General features: G+C 39.3%; 1 protein-coding gene across 1 annotated transcript in view; it reads right to left on the bottom strand.

The window, feature by feature from the left end:
- DMD (dystrophin) overlaps positions 1-22016 on the bottom strand; it is a 1897222-nt gene that overhangs the window by 76698 nt on the left and 1798508 nt on the right. The window contains 3 exon segments of the mRNA XM_039846417.1: positions 1799-1884; positions 4127-4328; positions 16722-16796. Coding sequence (XP_039702351.1) covers positions 1799-1884; positions 4127-4328; positions 16722-16796 — 363 coding nt within the window.

Below are 22016 nucleotides of genomic sequence, written 5' to 3'. Positions count from 1 at the left end.
AGCCCAAAGCACCATCAGCTTTGGACATCAGAGATTCAAAAATGTACCAAAATTGGGACTTCTTTATGAAGTCATAAGATAGTGAGTTTCTTGTATGTGTTCCCACAGGATGCTGTACATATTTGTAATTAGCTCATATCACTATACATTGTCACTGATTTAACATGTGTCTGTCTTTTTGGCTGAATAATGACATACCCTTGAGAGCAGGGTCCCTATCTTGGTCAACTGTGTGCCAGAAGTCTCTAGTGTAGAACAGTAGTACCTGGTGGATAGCAGGTGTCCAATATATGTGGGTTCACAGAATGAATGAACGTACCAAACACTTGCAATGTATGTTTTGTTCTCAGAAATAAAATTATTTTAACTTTGTATTCAAATAAAAGCTGGCCCAAAAAGTAAATGCAAGAAAGCTTTTCCTACTCATAAGCACACTTTAAACTCTAAGAAGTTAAATATTTTTAACGAGATATCTAAGATAGCAATAACAAAAAATGATATTACACGCACTGCCTTTTATTGTCTCTCTAATATGCATACATACTTTTTTTCCAAATTATAAATTATTTTCAAATATTCCAGTTTGAAGTTAATATTTTGGTTTCACCAACCTCAAAACACATTCCCTCTTAGTAGTTATTTGAAACACAGGCTCAAAACTCCCTTGATGATTCAACTTAATATTACTATGTGCCGGTACTATACCAACGATAAGGTTAGATTATAAGCTAACATACAATAAATAACTACGATATTTAAAGGTAAACAAAACAAAACAAAACAAAACACAGAAAGATTGTATTTTATCCAAAATACATTTTTAAATGGTTAACAAAATCCATTCAGTTGTTTTACTTTAGTTCTTAGGATGAGAAAACTCAAGTACAAACTACACAAAAGTCAGAGCGAAAAGGCTTGTGTATTCTGCGGCTTACTCCTGCGGGGGAAATGAGCAGTAGGATACATAGTGGCTTGGGAGGAATTTAATCTCTTTTATCTCCTGCCTGTCCTTAAGCTCAGCCATCTCCTCATCCCTGTGTGGCTAGGCCTTAGGGGAAAAGAGAAAAAGATAAAATAGACTGGGTTTCTTTAATATTCCTACAGAAAAGATTTCTTACAAGCATTTAAAGGGGAAAACACATACAGTCCTTCACTACAGGAATGAATGGTTGCTTAGTTATATCAACCATCACTCCGCTAGCATTTGCTTTTAATTTGGATTTACAAATTTTAAGCAGAAGAACCCAATGGCTAATCAATAGGAAATGCTATAAGGTGATATTTACAGTGTAAAAAATGGCAAGCTATCTGCCTTTCAAATAATAAAATGTTAGTCACGTCACAGAATTGGCTATGTCAGTACACCTTGCAGTAAGATGATTATAAAATAAACAATGCTCCTTGAACATGAATGCCAGATAGTACTCTTTAAATAAGAATCCAAAGACTAGGGAAGAGCATGGATTAAACCTTCACATTTATTTTTCTGACTTATACAAAGGGGTTAGGAAATCAGGCTTTATCCCCTAGGAACATGTGTTTTATTCAGATGCAGTCAACGTTATTTAAAATAATACTCGGACTGAAGAAGTTAATCCTCATTCTCTATTTAAACACCTGCAATTTAATGTCTGACAGAGAACAGCACAAACCACGTTTTATGACACCCTAAAAGCAGTTCTACATCTTACAGGAAGAACCTGCTGTCAAATAAGAACACTATGTCATTCCCCATCTAGAGTAGGGGGTAATTAGCCAACATTAATAAAAGAATACAGAGTTAATATACATGACTTACATCTGTACTTGTCTTCCAAATGTGCTTTACACAGAGAAATGATGCCAGTTTTAAAAGACAGGACCCGGATCCTCCCTGTTCGTCCCCTATTATGAATAATCAAACCAGAAAACAATTACTGACGCTTTACTTAGATGGTAAATACTTTTCAGCTAAGAAAAAAAAAATGTGGATATGGGAACTTTACTGACCACTGTTTTATGAAGATTAAGAACTTATTCTGAGTTCATTATTGACTTGGCTAATGACTTGAGAATGTGATGGAAATCTGACCAACTTAACCAATGAATATTTACCAAGTTTCCAATCTTTAAAAGCCTTTACTTGAACTGTAAGCATGGCTCTACAGAAAACAGGAAAAATATCCTTCTATTCATCCATGGAGAGCCACCCAGATTTAAGTTAGTAAGTGGAGGAACTACTACTATGCATTAAGCTATTTTGGTTACTGAAGCAAATTACCTACTTTGGTTACTGAACCCCTCCCCAACCCAAATTACCAGCAACTAACTGCTATGCCCTCTTCAAAACTCTTGTAAGTTTTGATCGGATTGCCCTTATGGAAAAGAAAATTAACCACTTCAGGCCACATGACATATAAGAATGTTTATCCCCACAGGAAAATATGGTATACTCTATTAGAGAGCATTCAAATATATGATCTTAAAGAGCAATTTAAAAATAACCTATTACTAAATTAATGTTTTATTTTTATATCAATGTTTTAACATATATACACTTTCAGTTTACATATAAAGCTGAAATCATGCATTCCTCATGACAAATTTATTAACAAGCTCATTATATACCTGGGAAAAAATAAAAATAAGAATGAAAATGTCTTTCGATAATTTTCAGCTTTTATTTTGTTATGGAAAACAACTGAACCTTAGCTGTTGGTTAAAAAAATGTAGACTAATTCTCTCAACTAGCGCTTTGAAATGACAAAGGATAAGTCCCAACTGTGGTTATTTTTGGTGAACAATATGCTCAATTTTCAACTGGTACAATTTTCTAAATCCCTTAGTCAAACAGAAGTCCTGGATCCTAATGCATTAACAAAATTATCATTGGAAGATATTATCTTTCCCCCTCGCTTTAAAAAGCAAATCAGTTTAACAAATAAACTTTATACAGTAACTCCAGTCCTCAAGGAATTAAATTGTCCCCAAATAATTTTCAGGCAGATAGAAAGGAAGTGAGATACCAGAATCCATTCATTCATATATAGTCTGTAAAAGAAATGGTGCTAAAATACATTTGAGGGAAGACCTGAATACAAACCCTTATCAAAGCAAATTAAGTGCCATCCACAATTAAAATCCAGTATGTCCCAGGGCTTGGTAAATAATGATCAGAATTCAATATAGCCAGGTGATCTTAGAATTTACAAAGCAATACCTTATCAAAATAACAAAAGGAAAAAGGGTATACATTTTAATCCAGGAGGTGATAGAAATCTAAAACGAAGGCAAAAGGCAAAATAGTTGATATGCAACTCTTTTTAGAAAACCTTCCCAGATTTCCAAATGGAGATATTTCTGGTTGACATGTAAAATGAGACATGTAATAATTCTGAGGTCTAAGAAGAATTCAGTCAAAAAAACTAAGACCAATTCCTTCTGCCTCCTTCCTCAACTGTCTTCATTAAACTTAAGACAAAAATCAGAACTGGGGGGATCTCTCCTGTCTGCGCAATCTCGAAGAAATAAACAAGTACTCAGAGAGATGAAGAGACATGCCAAACTGAAACTTTGTAAAACCTTATCAAAAAAACTCAAAAACTTCTTCAGTTTGAAGAGCAAGTTTGCTGCATTAAGGGTTGATTTTCATTTTGTTTGGCTTATCAATTCACATTCTCCTGCAAAATTCTCCCGAGTATAATAAGCTAACACTATTCAGATCCGGTGACTGCTGTGCCAGCATCTCCAGGAGCACATCCATTTCTGCCTGTGAGAAGGAGTATCCCTGAAGTGGATGGAGGAATTCAAAATACACAGGCAAGAAAGAGAAAGAACCAATGGCTACGCATTGACTCATTCTACTATTGTTTTGGTTCTGTTTGAAAAATGAATATCTCAGGGTTTTGTTTTCTAATCTAAAAGCAATCTGAGTTCTAGCTCTTACCTCAAAATATTTTTCAGTTCCCATAAAAACAAAAATGATTTATCGCAGGGACAGCATTAGGTTACACAGCTTCATGAAACTTTTCATCCAGAGGACCCTATTTCTAGACTGGGGCCCTGTTGTGATGCTAATTAAACCGTCGCCGTTCTGTAAACTAAGCCTCCTGTGACAGACTCTGAAAAATAAGCTTGCCATACATACGTGTCGTAAACATTCAGCAGCCAGTTGAGACACATATCCACGCAGAGAGGGACGTTGACCAAATTGTTGTGCTCTTGCTCCAGGCGATCATAAATAGTGGTCAAACAATTAATGATCTGCAAGATGTCCATGGGCTGGTCATTTTGCTTGAGGTTGTGCTGCTCCAAGGCATCACATGCAGCTGACAGGCTCAAGAGATCCACTGCAAAAGCCACAGAAAATCACAAGTGATTCAAAGCGGGGAAGTTCTCTTTTCACTATATTTCCTTTTCCTCTGAGAATCCCAGTAGTGTTGTCTCATACCCTTTAGTAAATGCTAAAACCAAATCCCACCCTCTTTTAAAGTGTTTTGTTTTCACCCTTCAGCTCTAAGTTTGATAAATCTGATGAACTTTCAAGATTGGAGGTTGTTATCACATCTTACTGGCACTGACTGAGTAAAGACGTGGGTGAAGAGACGGTTCCCATTCTTGAAGGATTGGAGACTATTTGAGAGTTAAGGGGACCTACTGTGTTCTACGTAAACCAAGTCCTTTCCAAACGAATAAGGAAAAATATGATTTTACTAGATATTTTGAAAGAGTTCCTGACAATACTTTCTTATATTAGTATTAGAGAAGGTCAGTGAGATAAATCTGTATGGTTAGGGTTGTATAAACTCTATTTCCAACTATGTATTTATAATCATTAATCGTTTTTCTCCTTGAAGTATCACAATCTTTCTGCTACCTTAGCATAAGGTGAAAAAATAATCAGCTTCACTAAAATTTTCCACAGGCAAACTAAAGTTAACTGCACAATCTATCCAGCTTTCAGACCCGAGGCTCACTTATTTAACTCCTTTCACCTTGAAATTGTATTTTACATTGTACTTTTCAAGTCCCCTAAGAATTTTATGAGTGTGTGTGTGTGGGGGGCAGGGGGAGGGTTCCTTTGATCGGAAGTGGTATTTAATCATACATCGAAAGACAAAAATTGAACAAAAGTAAAATCTCAACTTTGTCCCAACATCAGCAAATTGCAAGCTTTACTCCCAAGTGTCATGAAAAGATGCTTTTTTCTAAAGCCAATTTATTAGCCAAATTGGAAATGCAACAACATGTTTTTATAATACCTTATACACCTAAGCTCTGGTCTGAATTCTTAGTCCTTTGAGAGAAAGAATCAATGGTAATTAAGTAAATCTCTCACTCATTTAGGGGAAAGAGGCAATTCGATTATAAATGTACCTGCAAGTAAACACTGGCCATCCCAGCCAGTAAACAGCTTGCCCAATAGTAAACAGATGCAAATTTAAGGCTTTAATGTATTTTACGAGTTACTGGTGGCTAGTTCTAATTCAATGTTAAGGGGGAAAAAAATAATGGTTAATACCTGTGTAGGTTAATACCTGTGTAATATATGTTTTTCTCTTTTTAAAAAGGAAAATAGTAACTTTGGAAGTTTCCCTGGAAGCATGAAGGAGACCTGGTGGTGGAAATAGGAGGTTTTCCTTTTGTCTTTCATCCCAGCGAGTAAAGCTCTGTGCTCCCATGTGCCTGTTTTCATAAAATACCCTGGATGAGCACTCATCCTATCAAAGCAAAGGCTGTTGGGAAGGAAAAAATTTCTCTACCCTTCTAAGTTCTTCTGGCTGGTCTAAGGATTAAATTTATATAAGACAGACAAATAGGAGGGGAAAAAAACAATTTAATTTCATACATATGGGGAATCCACACAAACATGAAAATTCCAAAGACAGTAAGGCAAAATGAGGTATTTTTGTGTCATTCTGGACTAAGGAGAAAGGACAGGTCTGGAACTTTAAAGGGAAATAAGGCAATTCACGGGAAGATGAAAAGTATTAACTTTTAATAAACCGGTGTTTGCTGGGCCATACAGAAAGACTGGGACACAGAGAGGACTTTGACCAAATGGGCCTTGCTAGGTCCCTCCCTGTCTATCACACACTAGTTCACATTAAGCTATAAATTATCTGTGATGATAGCTCCCTTGCTGGAGCATGTATTCCATCTAAATTCTTTTAGGTGCTTAGGGGGAAGGTCATAGGTTCTTCCTGAGTCTTTTGGGCCTTGATTGTTTTCGGCTTGAAGTATTCCACATGCTAAAGAGATACATTTTGGGGTGGCAAATTTTGCTATCCTACAGGCCCCACACTCCTTTAGCTTAAAAATATGCTTAAGGTAAATAAATGACCTCTTTACATGGAAGTCGAGACTTTGCTGAAATTGACGGAAAAGAACGTAACTTGATTTGAGAGGAGGGCAGGTATGAAAAGAATAAAGTATTAAAAAAAAACAAAAAAACCCCAAGCAGGCAGGAGGACGCAAGGAGGGAAAGGCCAAGTGGGGACTGCATGGGAGACTGGGGAGAGGTACAGAGACAAAAGATTCGAATTTTGATTTTTCTCTTCTGTGTACTTGACTTCCTCTAAGGACACATTTTCAGGTGCAGGTACTGAGAATATTTGTTAATGCAGCACACTATTTCCATTAACGGAAGAAAGGAATGGATTTCTTTTAAATACCAATATTCCCAACATGTTTCTTTGATACTGAAGGCGACTGTGGGAGGTTTGAAGTTTTTCCGTTATTTTTTCTTGTTACTCTGCCTCCATCATTATAAATATTTTTGTTTTACATCTAAGGACATAAGAACTAACAAGTTAGAATTTTTAGACTCACTTTTGTATTGAGTCTAATTTACCTGTGTGATGGAAACAAACAAAGAGACAGCAAAATTGCATGAAATTTTTTTTTTTTTTTTGGTCGGGTCTACTCTTATCTCTGTACAGGTGAATGGGTAACACACAGAATAGAAAATTTGGAGTATAAATAGCTCCAGAGGAAGCAGAGCAATTGCTCTCAAATAGCAGGAGCAAAAGATAACATAGTTAGGAGAGAAATACTGAGCAGAGTACTCTGCTAAAACCAGATGTGATTTAACACAAGCACGATCCATCACAGAAGACTGAAGCACACACTTCCCGAAACAAACATGTCAAATGGAATTCCGCTTTCATGGAACAATTTTTAAAAGACTTCTATTTAGGTATGCACAGCTGGTATTATGGACTTGAAAGAGGTGGGAAAAAAATCAATAGGGACAATTTAATTGCCACACAACAGTCACACACTGAACTGTTCAAAAGGAGCATCTTAAAGAATATATTGAGATTTTTTGATGAAACATTAAATATAATGATTAGCTGTTTTTTTTCTTTTTTAAGAAAAAAAATTATCTATCTATCTATCTATCTATCTATCTATCTATCTATCTATCTAGTGGCATTGGTTAACGAAATCCAGTAAGTTTCAGGTGTACAATTCAACAGTAAGGCACATATATATGGTATTGTGTGTTCCCCTATCATAGTTATATTTCTTTCTGTCACCACATATTTGACCCCCCTTTACCCCATCTACCTCCCCCTCCCCACCCCCTTCCTTCTGGTAACCACTAGTCTATAGTCCATGTCCATGAGACTCTGTTTGTCCTTCTCATTTGTTGCTTTTAGGCCTATATCCCACATATACGTGATATCATGTGGTTTCCAACGTTTTCTGTCTGGCTTATTTCACTTAGCATGATTATCTCGAGGTCCATGCATGTTGTCGCAAATGGCAGTATTTCATCTCTCCTTGTGGCTGAATCATATTCCATTGTATATATGTACCATAGCTTCTTTAGCCAGCCATCTATCATAGGACACTTCGGTTGTTTCCATGTCCTGGCCACCACGAATAATGCTATCATTAGCTGTTTCTAGAAACCTCGACAAACAACCAGCAGACAATTGTGTGAAACTATCCTTTCACCTCAAGTTAGGTATTTCCATTTGGGGTGTGTGTGTGTGTGTGTGTGTGTGTGTGTAAAAAATCAAGTAAATTCTCTCTCTAGGGAATATATTTTAAAGCTATATAAAAACACAAGTATGTTCTAATATACCCTCTTTCAAAAATAATTTTTACAGTAGAGAATACCATTACATAGGTTTTGATGTCACTGAAGACTAGGGACCATTTGGTGGTGCTCTTGATGCATGAGGGCTGAGGGTGAGGGAGGGTAGGGACAGGACAGAAACGACTGGCTCTCCAGTGTCCTCTTTGCCATGCTGGCGAAGCAAAAAATGGAGGGTGAGGACTTAAACACAGGTTCCTGAGGCTCTGGTTGTGCGTAATCATCCTCTCAACACTTTAAGTTCAAATGCTAACTCTATTCCTCTCCATATGCCACAAGCGAGGAGGTGAGACAGATTTTTTTTAGTCTTTTACAGAATCATAGGTTTTGAGAGCTAGAAACCTCCTTTAGAATCGTTTTGCGGTTGAGAAAACCACGACCAGAGAGAAAGAAGATTTGCTGTGGGTGTTAAGGCAGGACACTGGGAATTTCCAATTCCTCGGGGAGGCACATACTGAAAAGCAGAAAGGGGGTGGCAAAAGGTGTCCTTATAGACTTTACCGACAAAGAAAACCATTCCTCATTACCTACTGGTAACAACAGGAGGGAAAAAGAGAAGCAACAAAAAGTTGGTTAGAATAAGTCCCATGGCGCTCATAACAACCCCAAGCTCATCCCAAGGGTCAATGTGAAGACTCGGTGTTAATATAGAAATAATCTTGTAACCTAATTAGTGCACAAAGAGACACAGGGGTGCTGTGGTGAGATAACTGCTATGTGTTTGCTGACTTTTTTTTTTTTTTGCCCAGGCAGCAGAAAGCAACTGTGGGAAGATAAGGGTGTTGTTGACATCACACCAACTCACTCTATAGGCAGCTTACACTTCAGGATAAAGGACTTTCCAAGCAAATCTTTGCCTAACAAGAAAGTCAGTGGACTTTGATGTCATTATGTGTGCTGTGAGGGTTAATCCCAAAGACTCTGGAGTCGGGCATGAGTTGTTTTTTTTTTTTTTTTTGCTGAAACAGCTGCATAATGCAGAGCCTTGATCAAAACAATGAAAAGAAATGACTTTTTGTGTAGCCATGGGTTACACATTATCATTACTGTTTATTGCTAGTGGTAACACTGGCCATTTTTACTTGGTCTCAGTGAGACCCATAGAGGCCACTGGGTTTGAGACTGGCTATGTAGGAAGAATAAGCTCAGGTTACCAGAAGGCTACAAGAAACTCTGGTTAAGACTTCAGTATGTGCTCCCTGTTTTCCAAAGTGGTTTGTGCTCACATCAGTGGTTCTCAATACAAGAGAGACACTGCATGCTGGTGTGACCCTTACACAGAGAGGGCACTTGGAGCTTGTATCTGGCTTCTCTGGACCCTGTGCTGTGAGGCAGCCTGTGGTTGTGATGCATATTCTCGTTTTAATGTTTGTACAGTGTAGCCTTTTCCTGTAATGAACTGTAGGTTTTTAGGCATCATCATTTGGGCTGAGTCTTCTTCAGCAACGAAGCCTTAACTGCCGCTGCCAGTGCAATTAATGTCTGACGTGAAGCTGTGTAGAAGCCCCCCGACTCATTCTTGGCTAAAAATATGGCTTAGGCAGGGGTTCCCAGCTCCCGGGACAAAGACCAGTACTGGTCTTTGGCATGTTAGGAACAGGGCCGCATGGCAGGAGGTGAGCGACGGGTGAGCGAGCGAAGCTTCATCGGTATTTGCAGCCGCTCCCCAGCGCTAGCATCATCGCCTCAGCTCCACCTCATTATATAGCTATCATCAGGCATTAGATTCTCATAGAAGCACCGGTCCCTGGTGCCAAAAAAGGTGGGGGACTGCTGGGCTAAGGACATTTTTTTTAAAAGAAAAAGGGAGGATTCTGATGAAAGGGATGAAAATGAACCATTGCCAAGGTACTCTTGATTTAAAATGGCACAGAGGCTTTGAAATCAGTTATTGATAAATACAACTTTCTAGTGGCATTTGGAAATGGTAGATCTTAACTTCAGTATCTAAATAAAATAGATTAGAAGGGAACTGCAAACTGATGGCAGATCTGCTAAAAATTCAATTCCTTGGTTGCATTAGCAGCAAAAGCTCAAAAAAGTTCAGAATCTCCTTCCGTAGAGCTTCACCTTCTCTGGCCTGCAGGTGGAGTTCCAACCAAAGGAACCTGGGCAACTATCACTTTTGAGAAATGGGCTACAAATGAGACAAATTACAATTAAAAAGATAATTCAAGCTGGGAACTAACAGGTATAAGTTTCAACTTCCTTTTTCAGTGCCATACCCAGTAGTCCTTGGACTGGGGCTACTACTAAGAGTCTCAAAGGCTGGTAATACTCTAAAAACAAGATGTTAAGTGCAAGATAAGTGCAAGAATTCTGCATGCACAGATTGAAGGAATGAGAAAAGATAACTGACCGCAAAGACCTCCTAGTGCAAAGAAAGCACTTCAAGGGCACCTGATTACAGGAAGAAGGTTGAGGATGGCAAGCCTCCTAGAATGATAACTGGAAATGGGACCAAAGATGACTGGAGAAAGGAACCTGCGAGGTGCTACAGCTTCAGCACCACAACTGAAGGCCGACCATTCCTTCCCTGACGTGCAACTCATGGTTCCCGGACAAATTTTAAACAGGACTACAGTGCTTCCGCAGGGAGAGGGATGTGTCCTCTCACGGAAGAGGCAAGGGAATTGAAATGTTAATCGAGCCACATTCAGAGACTGCAATGTGCTAACCAGCCCTGCGGCCGCCGGGCAAGCAGGACACCTGCAGAACAAAGGAAGATTTCTGCTGGGATTGCTAACAACCCATTTCCCACACCTGTGAAGGGGAAACAGGAACCAAGAGTCATTTCCTATGGCTAATACCATGGGGAACCTGTGGCTCAAAGGCTGGGAACTGCCAGCCACTGGGCTTTTAGCACTACATACTCATCCCTTCCTCACTGTATGTCCATATCAAAGGAAATAAGAACTAAAGAAAGATACAAACTGAATTCCCTGAACACTCAGGGTCCCTGTCCCTCTCCTGCCCCCTGTCTCTCATGCCTTTCCAGGTCTCTATTTGTTTCACTGTCCCTCGCAGTGACTTTACTCTGTCTCTCTCACTGTCCCTTTCATTCTCGGCCTCTGAGAGGAGACCACACTCCGTCTGTGGTTTGCTAATAAACTTTCCTGTTGACTCTAACTTGGCCATGTGTGTTGAATTCTTTCTACACTCTCCGCCAAAGGACCCTCTTCTTTTCTCATGCAGGGCGTGGTCTCCCCCTCTCCCCTGGGAAATCTGCCCTGTCCTGCATCAGTAGGACCCCTCCCTTTGGGCACTAATATCTTTCAAACCAGGTACGCTAAGAAAATTAGTTTGGTTCTGTCCTCAAGATATTCCGAAATATCAGAGACCTGGCCTCTAACCTATGTGAAAAATAATACATAGTATACGGTAAAAGGTTTTTGTGGTGGAGGGACAAAATAATTACACGGGCCTCTCAGGCCCGCTGGCTGTGAGGCTGTGGATCCACATCCTGACTTCCATGCTGTTGCCTTAGTGTAGCCTTTTCCTGCAAGAGACTGTATTTGTAAGCCATGTCATTGTGGGTCCGGTGAGTCTTAGCAACCGAACCCTGTCTAATGCCACCCTAAGTTCACTCTCAAAGGTCAGGTGCATTTACCAAGAAGGGAGCACATTTTCCACCGGGTTTGTCATGGTGAGGGGGTATCTTTATTCAGACAACTCCAGGCTATACAAAATCTCTCTACTGTGTGATTTAGTTGCTGAACAGAAGTAAATTGTTCTCTTTCTTGTTTGCAGAGTATTTGTCACATTTATCAACCGGAGCATATATTTAGCCCTACGGTTTGAGTTCTCTCCAACCCACCACACACTAATAAACTAGATTCACGTGCTTTAAGTGCATTTTTATTTCTGACTGAGAAGTTGGCTATATTTTTAATTTTAGAAGCCACACACCTATAGGATGCCATCGGAAACTACAGAAAGAGAAAGATAAAATTTAGATTATCTTCCTCATAATTTTCAATGGGGTATCAGCCTTGTGAACCAGTTTATAAATCCTTCTTACCAAGATTTCCTCTTTGTCTCTGCTTTTCTGTCAAGTTGAATTTTCATTCACAATGCATTGAAAGGCAGTATGGGGTCATGCAACATTAAACCAGTTACAAACTGGGGACATTATATGCCAATGGTGATGTTCTTGACTTATACAGAAAATTCTCTATAGCGGATAAAATTGTTACTCGAGTTTCTGCAATACTGAAGCTTTGATGTTAAGTCAAAAAAAATAGGACCAAATGCTTTAATGGAGGCAGTGCTGCATATTTTCTAAGGCATCTGTAATTCAAACTCTTCACTGGCACCAGGAAATCATTGAGATAATATCATTAATTTTCATTAAAGTAGGAGTTAGTAGAAGCGACCTTAGGTTGGAAAAGCTAGCCAGGACAAGTTTTATTTGCCTGTACCACAGACAATAGCTCTTTATCATGACTTTGCAGGAACAGAAATGACAAAAAGGCCGGAAGATCGACCTAAGCAAATATAAAATTAAGAGGAAATCCTTAAATCATTGACTGAACAGTTAAGTTACGTGACCATACATGTTTTCAATAATAAAAGGATTAGTGAACTCTTCATTCTACGTTCATGCTACCCATGGAACCCTCCTCTACCATTCTTGAGACTCCAGTACTTAATTTAGATAAATATACCCTTAATTTTGGTATACCTAAACCTTTTCCAGATACGAGAAAAGTCATTCTCAAAAAGGAAATGCTGAGAATTTCAAATCTGTTTAAATGTAAAAAGCCTACATTCTACATTCAGAGCTTAACTTTATTACAAGGTTATATAACCTGAAATGGTCAAAATTTTTTATAAAATCAAATATCCCTGTTTCTCCAATGTTTATCGGAAATTTTAACATAAATTGAAATGGTAGACAATGAGGCATATGTGAATAGAATTATTTTTTTAACAGAGAACTGAATAATGCTAAATCCAAGGTCAAAAGGACTATTATGGAAAGGGACAGTCACTGTACAGTTTTCTAATCTAGTCTATTTCTGGGCTTCTTCATAGTATTACCTGGAACAGCTGATTATCACTTTTGAACGTTTAGGATCTCGTCGGAATAAGCTATATAGAAAGTAGCACTTTGTAGTAAATAGTTCATAATTACCCTGTTATCAATGGAAAGCAGTGTCTCTATGATGGGGTAGGGACAGAAGAAAAAGAAGCAGAAGACTTTCTCCATCCAGCCCTCTGACTCTGCCCCACCCCAAACCGCTTCTTTCCAGCTCTGGTACATTAACAGGTCACTAAGGAAAAACCTAAGCCTGGAGAGTCCTTTAAAAGCCACTTAAACTTGGCAGCTATATATCTGAAAAATGATAGCTTCAGACTATAAGCTGTAAGGAAATAAAAACCTAAATTTACTTTCAGTCATGCATCCACTCCATGAAAACGTATTAAACTGTACTCAGTGCCAGGCTTTCTGCTAAGCATTGGAGAGACCAAGATGAAGAGGAAAAATCTACTCTTGCCTTCCAAATAATTCCACTTCTAAGATCTTTCTTCTCTATCTCCATTTAAAAAAATCACTTGCCAGTGACCTTCCTTGACCATCTTATTGCTGGCCTCTGCAGACCCCCTGGGTCAGACCCCTTCATTCCTGAAGACTGGCAGCCAGAGTTCACCATCCTTCTTCTTCTCTTCCCCAGCTCCAATTCTGGATGATTTCGACAATGGCATGGCATGGATGACTCGTGCATTACTCCAGCTTCTCGGTTCTTTAACTTCCTATTTTCCATGGAGACTCACATCTGCTCCACCTCGGCCACCCACTCAAACGGTTGTGTCCTAGACCTAATCTAACTCGGAACTGTTCCACTTCTGAAATAATGTTTAGCTATGCTACTCTCTGACGACACATTTCTGGCCTTCCTCTATCTCCCTGAACAGTTAGGGTCTTGATCCCCCTACCTCCTAATTACCAGCTCCCACCTGAACCCATAGCTTCTCATACCCAACTCGGGCTTGACAGACATCACTTTAACGACCTACCCATTCTTTTGCCCAAATCCTCACTTCTCTTGCCCAGATGTCTTCTGCCCACCCTGGGGCAGAACCATTCAGTTCCTGACTGCTGAGTGTGCTCTTGGAGCAATATCCCACCCCTGCAGATTGGGGCTGCTGTGAGATGCTCAGCTGACTCTGGGCTCCATAATGCCGCTTCTCAAATTAGCCCTCTCTCTCATTCTCCACAAAGGTAAGCCCACCCTCAACTTCATCACCTTCCACTGTTAATTGCAGCACAGAAACTCTCCCGCCACCTTCACAGAGAAAACAGAAACCTGCTGACATCCCTCACCTTCCTGCCACCAGGTCTCCTTACTTACCTGGCCCTGCACAATCCTTTCATTGGCACCACTCACTACAGTGGAAGAGAGGTGCCCCTTCCTTCTCCTGGACTCTGGGTTACCTGCCCCTATCCTATGAAACCTCATTTTTCATGAGCTCCTCTTGAGCCAATAATTTCAATCTTGTCCTCTCTTCTTCTCATATTCATTTAAATAAATCAATTGTCTCTCAACTTATATGCATGTATACCTCATTAACTCCTCAGCCCCTTCCAGGTAACTATCATCCCTCTTCCCTCTCCTTCACAACTAAATTTTTCCAAGAATTGTCCATACCAACCATCTTTACATCCCCACCTTTGATATAGTCGTAAGCCCGTTTCACCACCTCTACCATGCCTGTAAAATCTCACCCAAGTTACTAAGGACCTCCTTAGTTGTTAAATCCAATAGACTCTTTCGCCAGCTTTCATCCTGAGCTCTAACATAGTGACCTTATGAACCTTTGAGCCCTTCCATGAAGTGTGTGAGGGTGTATGACGCCATTGCTCTCGCAATACGGATCGTTCTGTTTTCCCAGGTGGAGGTCCCTCTGTTATGATAGGAAATGCTAAATGCTCCCTGAGCATCCACTTTAACGTTTCACAACATGTTTGTGTCCGACTCTGTGATTGGGGTCTGCCATGGAATCCTGCGGCTGAGACGCAAGTGCGGTTGCGTGTCAGTTAAATGCTTCAGTGTTTGCTCAGGGTTGCTTACCGGTTGCTGGTTTTGGGTGCTCAGAAACCCAAGGTGATCTCTCTCCTTTCCTCTGTCAGTTACTTTTTGCTTCCCTCAACAATTTCGGCCAATTTTCCCCAAATGAAAACCATCTGCATGTCATCCTTTGCCCTGTGTCCCCAGTGACCTCAGGGGAAATTCTTTTGGGATTAAATTTAAAACTGGCACACTGCGCCATCACTGGCAACATACTCAAAGACAGAAATATTTCACCCATGGCCCCTCCTACCAGACTCTATGGCATGTGTTTTCAGTTCTTGGATATTGTGTCTCTGAACTCCAGCCCTGAAGGCACTCTTCTAAGTGTGACTCTATTTACCCTTCACAGTTCATGGCCCTGAGCATCACGAGGACGGAGCTTAACGGACACGCTGACTGGCTGATGCGATTGTCCTGTTGTTTTTCCACTTTGTTTGCGTTCGATAAATGGAGAAACACCTGCGGGGGTGATATTTCCTCAAGGTTACATAAGAAATACCAGTAATGAGCATATTATCTTTTCAACTTTCCATATTTCGCATCTCCCTCCTTCCCTATAACAACTGCTTCAGCACTGCTGGCACTGTACAGCTTTCGGCTTTCAAATCCTTCCTCATCACTCACACCTTCGGCTGGTTCTTCCCAGTTATGGCTGTTCTTGAGGATCTTACATACATTCACCTATGTCTCCATCTTATGGACACCCTGTACATCCCCCTAATTATACTGTAAGTTGCATCAGGGTAGGGACTGTGCCTGTTTGTTTCATTGTCATGTCATCAACGTACATGGGCATTCGATATTATACTATATAATCTATTCTGCTGATAACAGTTATGTGAACTATCTGATGAAAAGACAGAGCTAGATAACACGTCAGAATTTTCCCACTGATGTACGATATTTAGCAAAAGCAGAAAAACAATCCTGTCACCTTTCTTCTATCACAGCATACATCTGAACATTAGCATTCAAGCTAAAAAACAACATACACATACGAGCTTTGGTTCAGATAAGGCAATCTAATACTACTACTTCTAATATGAAATATATTTTGTAAGAAGGAGAAATAAAGGTATAATGGGGGAGATAATTCAAGTTTCATAAAGATAATTCTGGATGCCAATGCCATTAGTTAAAAAAATAATAAAAATTATCAATATCTTAATGATGCAGTATCACTAGCTAAGGAATGGTGAGGGGAATGATTTTAAATAATATAACAAAATAATCTAGGATAATGCTAAGCCAAAGATACTTTTAAAAAATGAATTCTGAGGGGAGAAGAAGACAGAGTAAAGGGCATCAAATATGTGGTGACAGAAAGAAATCTAACTATGGGAGGTGAACACACTGTAAATATATATATTGCCTTACTGTTAAAGTGTACAGCTGAAACTTATTGGATTTCGTTAACCGATGTCACTATAAAAAATAAATTTTTAAAAAAATGAAATCTACGTTACAAATAGATTTGCGACAGCTATTTCTCCCCTCTCCAAATGAAAATACCCCCAAAGAGTAACTACCAAGTATTAAAAGAACTGGTTAATACTCACAGCAAAGGGCCTTCTGCAGTCTTCGGAGTTTCATGGCGGTCCTATAAGCTGAGAACCTGACATTATTCAGGTCAGCTGAAGAAAAAAAGGAGAAACAGATCGTTTGTTATTTCATCAGAAAGCACAGACAAAAATGCACGATGATTTACCAGCAACTACAACAATGACAAAAACAGGCTAGGAAAAAAAAAATCTCTTGCATATGCCCCAAGTTTTAGGAGTAGAATTCTGTCAATGTGGGGGAAAACAAAACAAAACAAAACATCTTTTTGCTCTTTGACAATCAGGAAAGCTAAGTTCTATGAAGTACTACAGTGGCATGGCCTGCAGGGAATTCACATAGTCCTTGTTCCCAAGGGGGAAAAGGACAGTATTTTTTTTTTTTCTAGATTGCAATCTTGGCTCTATTTTAGTGAATCTTTGGTATTCATGATTAAAGAGAACAAGGGTACATTATCGAAACAGCTATTAGATAGTACTTAGCAAAAATCAAGTAGCAACATAACATATTTTTTTTTTGATTATACAAATTAAATATGCTCACTGTGGAAAACTTGGAAATTGATGGAAAATATAAAATCGAGTAAACAAATCATCCATAACCCCATTATTTAAATATATACACTGTTAACCTTTTGAGTATTACCCAACATATGTGTGTGTGATATATTTTAAAATATCATTGGGACGAAAATAAACATTTAGTTTATATCCTAAGGAGCAATCATTCTCATATTCAACACAGATTCACAACTCAACAATTTCTGCTACTCTGGTTTTTACAATGACCTGTCTATCAAGCTTCAACTCATCTTACCTAGGAGGAAGCTATATTTAGATGATGATCCTACTCAAGTTTGTGCAAGTCTTGATATACCCTGGGCTATATTTTTATCTAGAGTTTCTGTGTTTTTATGTTTCAGGAATCCATTTCCAAAAAGCTCCTTGAAAACAAGTACTCTGTCTCCTACTTGTCATATTTCCTAGTGATAATATATGACTGCTCTCCGAAAAAGTAGGTCAAATACAGCTAGGGGACTGATTAACAGACTCAATGAATAAATGAACAAAGAGATAAAAAAAAAAACATCCTGGCAAATATGACTCACTACCATAATCAAATGGAACCCACAACACCAGTTCTAATTGGGGGTTAGAAAAGAGAAATAATTTAATTAATATCCACGTCACGTGAGTCAACATTATTAGCTTTATGGGCTTTGCAGAAACCAAATATAAAAACCTGAATTGAAATTGGAAGAAAAATGATGTCTGTAATTTGCTTTAAAATATTCGGCAGACAAACAAAAAGACTGACAATACCAAATGCTGACAAGGACATGGAGCAACTGGAACTCTCATACATTGCTGGTGGGAATGAAGTATAGTATGACTACTTTGGAAAACAAGTTTAGCAATTTCTTATAAAACTAAACATATATCTGTCTTATTTACCCCCCCAAAATAATAACATGTCCACAAAAAGATGAATACATGAATGTCCATAGTAGCTCTATCGATAAAAGCCAAAAACTGGAAATAAACCAATAGGAGAATGAATAAACAAACTGTGGTACAGTCATACAATGGGATACTACTCTGCAATAAAAAAGAACTGTTGATCATGAAACACTGTGAATTGATCTGAAAAACTTGATGCTGGGTAAAGGAAGCCAGACACAAAGAGTAAACGCTGTTTGATTCCATTCATATGAAATCTAGAAAAGGCGAATCTCACCTACAGTGACAGAAGACAGATAGTTGTCAGCCTGGGGTAAGGTGGGTATAGGTAACTGACCACAAGGGTATTGTTTAGTTGACTGAAATGTTACATATCTTGATTGGTGTGGAGGTTACGTGAGTACATAGATTTGTCAAAATTCAAACTGTACACTTAAATTGGGTGCATTTTATTGTTTAAATTATGCCTTAGTAGATGTTAAGAGTTTTAAAATACCCTCACATGGACAGTACGATATGATGTATGTGTGTATTAGCTCAAGCTACACTGCAGCAGTGGTCAGTTATCTTAATCAGGAATGCACTCTCCAGAGGCGGTTGGCTAGCAATTAATCAAAAAGCCTCACTCCAGAGGCGGCCGCTGTAAGTGCTTCAGCTATATTTAGCTCCTATTATACCAGGAGTTTCATTAATTATCCTAATTAATGTTAGATGGGCTTGCATTGGTGATATTAGTGGTTTGCAAAATTAGGGAACTGTCTAAAAGGTTTAGAAACATTCCCCGCCCTTATATTAAACCGGGTGTGAGAATTATCTATCTAGTAGTACCTCCACCTTTAGAAATGGTGCTCTAGGCTGAATTCTAAAATGTCCGTTGGTTCACTAGATTCTTGATTGCACGAATTTAATTAGATGGTTGACAGAATCCTGCTGTTATAGCAGGGGGTCTCCAACTTGAATATATATCAGAATCACCTGGAGGGCTAACTAAAAAATACAGATTCCCTGGCCCCACTCCCAGATTTTCTGATTCTGTAGCTCTGGAGAGGGCCTGAGAATCTGCGTCTCTACCAAATTTCCAGGTGATATTGATGATCTGGGACCACACTTTGAGAACCATTGTTTTAGAGGACTGTGGCTGGTATGGATAGTGAGGCTCTTAAGCCAAGCACTCAAAAAGGCAGAGCTGTGACTTCAGGTTGCCTCTGGCACAGGTTTTACGATTGTTTTGTGCTCCGTGGCTAATAAATGTTCACATGTGACTGGAGCTTGTTCTGAGACTTGTTTTTGATACAAACTGGTAGCCAAGATGTGGCTAAGTGGACAGCCCTCATCCACACCTAACCATGAGTGGCTACCAACACCTATCAAACAGAAGCTGTGTGGGTCCTTGTTACCCAAAGTGCAATTTGGGAACCAACAGTGCAGTATCTCTTTGGGGGTTGTTAGAAATGTAGAATATCAGGCTCCAACCGGATCTATGAATCAGAATCAACATTTTAACGAGATCCTCAGGTGATTCATATGGACCTTCTAGTACAGTAGTCTTTAACTGTATCTTTTAATAACATTTTTTATACCATGTTCAAGTTCAAATATAAACTCTGTATAAAGACCTGTGTCGTGTTCTGTTTATCTTTCTACATTCCATTTTGTGGTACTCCAGGAGATTATTTAATGACTATTACAGTCGATTAGACTAAAAACTCACCTCTGGAATATAGTTGTGGGTCTCTTGTTTATGATGAACAACAATAAAAGTTATTCAAAAAACTAAACATGTCTAAAAGTTTCTTGAGAGTCTACAGATTCCTTCTCTTTGAAGTGAATTAACTTTTCCATGGACCTTGTTCTCTGGTAAATAGAACTTGATTTATCTGGGTACCTCTGACTCTCCCCTTCATTCTCACTCCCCACCAAGAATCGTGGTTCTTCCTTTGTCTCTTTTCTTCAGTCATCATTGCTTATTTTTTGGGTGGTCTCCGCCAACTCATGGTGCGAGCTGTCTTGTGGCACTAAGCCATGAGAAACTAATTCTTGTCCTGCCCTCCAGATTAGTGTAAACACCATTTGCCAGTACGATCAGACTTTCCCTATACTTGCTAGGGCAGACTTCCTTCACATACATTCATGAATGAGTCCCTTTGGCTCTTTATAAAATAAGGAATGTAGAGACACAAAAATGGACTTCTAGTCAAGCACAGATCAATTTTCCCTTACCAACCCGTCTGTAACAGTTTCCAAAGACTAGGCCCCCAATTCCAATTAACTTTCCTTTCATTCATTTACTTTTACAAAAGTATGGAGCATGCACCATGTGCCAATCAAACAACTTGGTGGAAGATACTGGGGAAACTTTTCTCTTCTTTTTCCTTTTCTTTCTAAACCTTTTCAATTGCCTCTTAACTCATCTGTCTAGTTTTCTATCTTCCTTCTTCATAAAAATAAGATCACTCTCATGACCCCCATTCTTCTCCCCTTTCCAATTTCCCTGTTTCTATTCAGAATCCAGAACAAATGATCTAAATGAGGTCACAGAACCTCCATCCAAATCTCACAGTTAATATCAAGAATTGGCATATTCCAGGAGCTACAGATCCAAGTGGGAGAGGCAAGGATGATCTGATTTTTTCAGGGCGTGGTTCCCTGTGGAATACTATTGGAGACGAGCATCTGGAACATTTCTGCTCCAGCAGTGCTCTAGGCTTCCCTAAAGCAGTTCAAACTTTCGTCCCTTCCATATCCTTTTCGCTGTGGCACATTCTGCCTCAAGTTAACCTTCCCTGACACCCTTTTCAGCACACTCTTAACCCACTGCAGAGAGCAAGCCTTCTGCCGCTAGTTTTCTATGCACCAGAGTCCAACTAGTTCTCAAACAGTGATTGGCGGATACATGAATAAATCAGCAAGGAAAATATGTAGTTTTCATCATACTGCAACAGAAGCCATACAAATTTATATCCAGTAACCGCCAGTGAATTGCAACAGAGTTATGGTGCCCTAAAAGTCCTACTCAAGAGAGTTAACCATCTGTGTTGTTTGAGTCTGCATGTGTTGCTAGGAATCTGTAGCACCACGCCCTCTGGCTTACAGCTGGAAGAGATAAGTCTCTGACTTGTGAAAGTGTGTAGGATGTACACAGAAACCTCAAGATGTGGTACAGCTGTGGACAATGTGACATTGTCCTGGACTGAGGCTGGAGTTGACCTTGTGGCTAAAGTATGCATGCAGAATAAAGAACTCCCTCCCCGCAAGTTCCCATCCCCCGTGGGAGGCTGGCCTCTACTTTCCCTGGGAGCTGCCTTTCCAGGACTCTGATCCAAGTTGTAATGACCTCACTAACTCTCACGACCGGAACTTGAGGAGTGAGACTATCCAAGAAATGAGTTTCACAATGTTTCCATGGCAGCTGGTAGAAAACGCACTTTAGAAGGATAAAAATGCTGAACTACATACATTCTTTTTCATGACTTGAATTATTTTATCCAGGGCTAGTTCTATCCTAAAAATAGAGAAATCTAGAAACTCAAGGAACAAGGGCAAATATCAAACCATCTACCCTTTAAGCTGAATCACCAGCTACTGAAGTGATGGTCCATTTGACTTTTATTTTGAGGCACAAGTAACAGGAGATTTTTTTCCCCCTTTGCTTAGCCTGCGAATTTCTCCTGACTTTGGTAAATGTTTCTGTTTCACAATTGTTGCTTTCACTCTGTAGAAGGTAGTGGGGTCATCAGAAAAGACAAATGACCGATCAAGTTCGAGTCACAAATCTACACACATTGGACATTGGGCTTTTGCAAACATAGTAAAAAACGCCTCAGCATTTTAAAG

Source organism: Pteropus medius, unplaced genomic scaffold, assembly GCF_902729225.1.
Source record: "Pteropus medius unplaced genomic scaffold, Ma_sr-lr_union100, whole genome shotgun sequence".
Taxonomy (NCBI): domain Eukaryota; kingdom Metazoa; phylum Chordata; class Mammalia; order Chiroptera; family Pteropodidae; genus Pteropus; species Pteropus medius.
The sequence above is the reverse complement of the archived record's forward strand: the minus strand, read 5'-3'. Positions and strand labels throughout refer to the sequence as shown.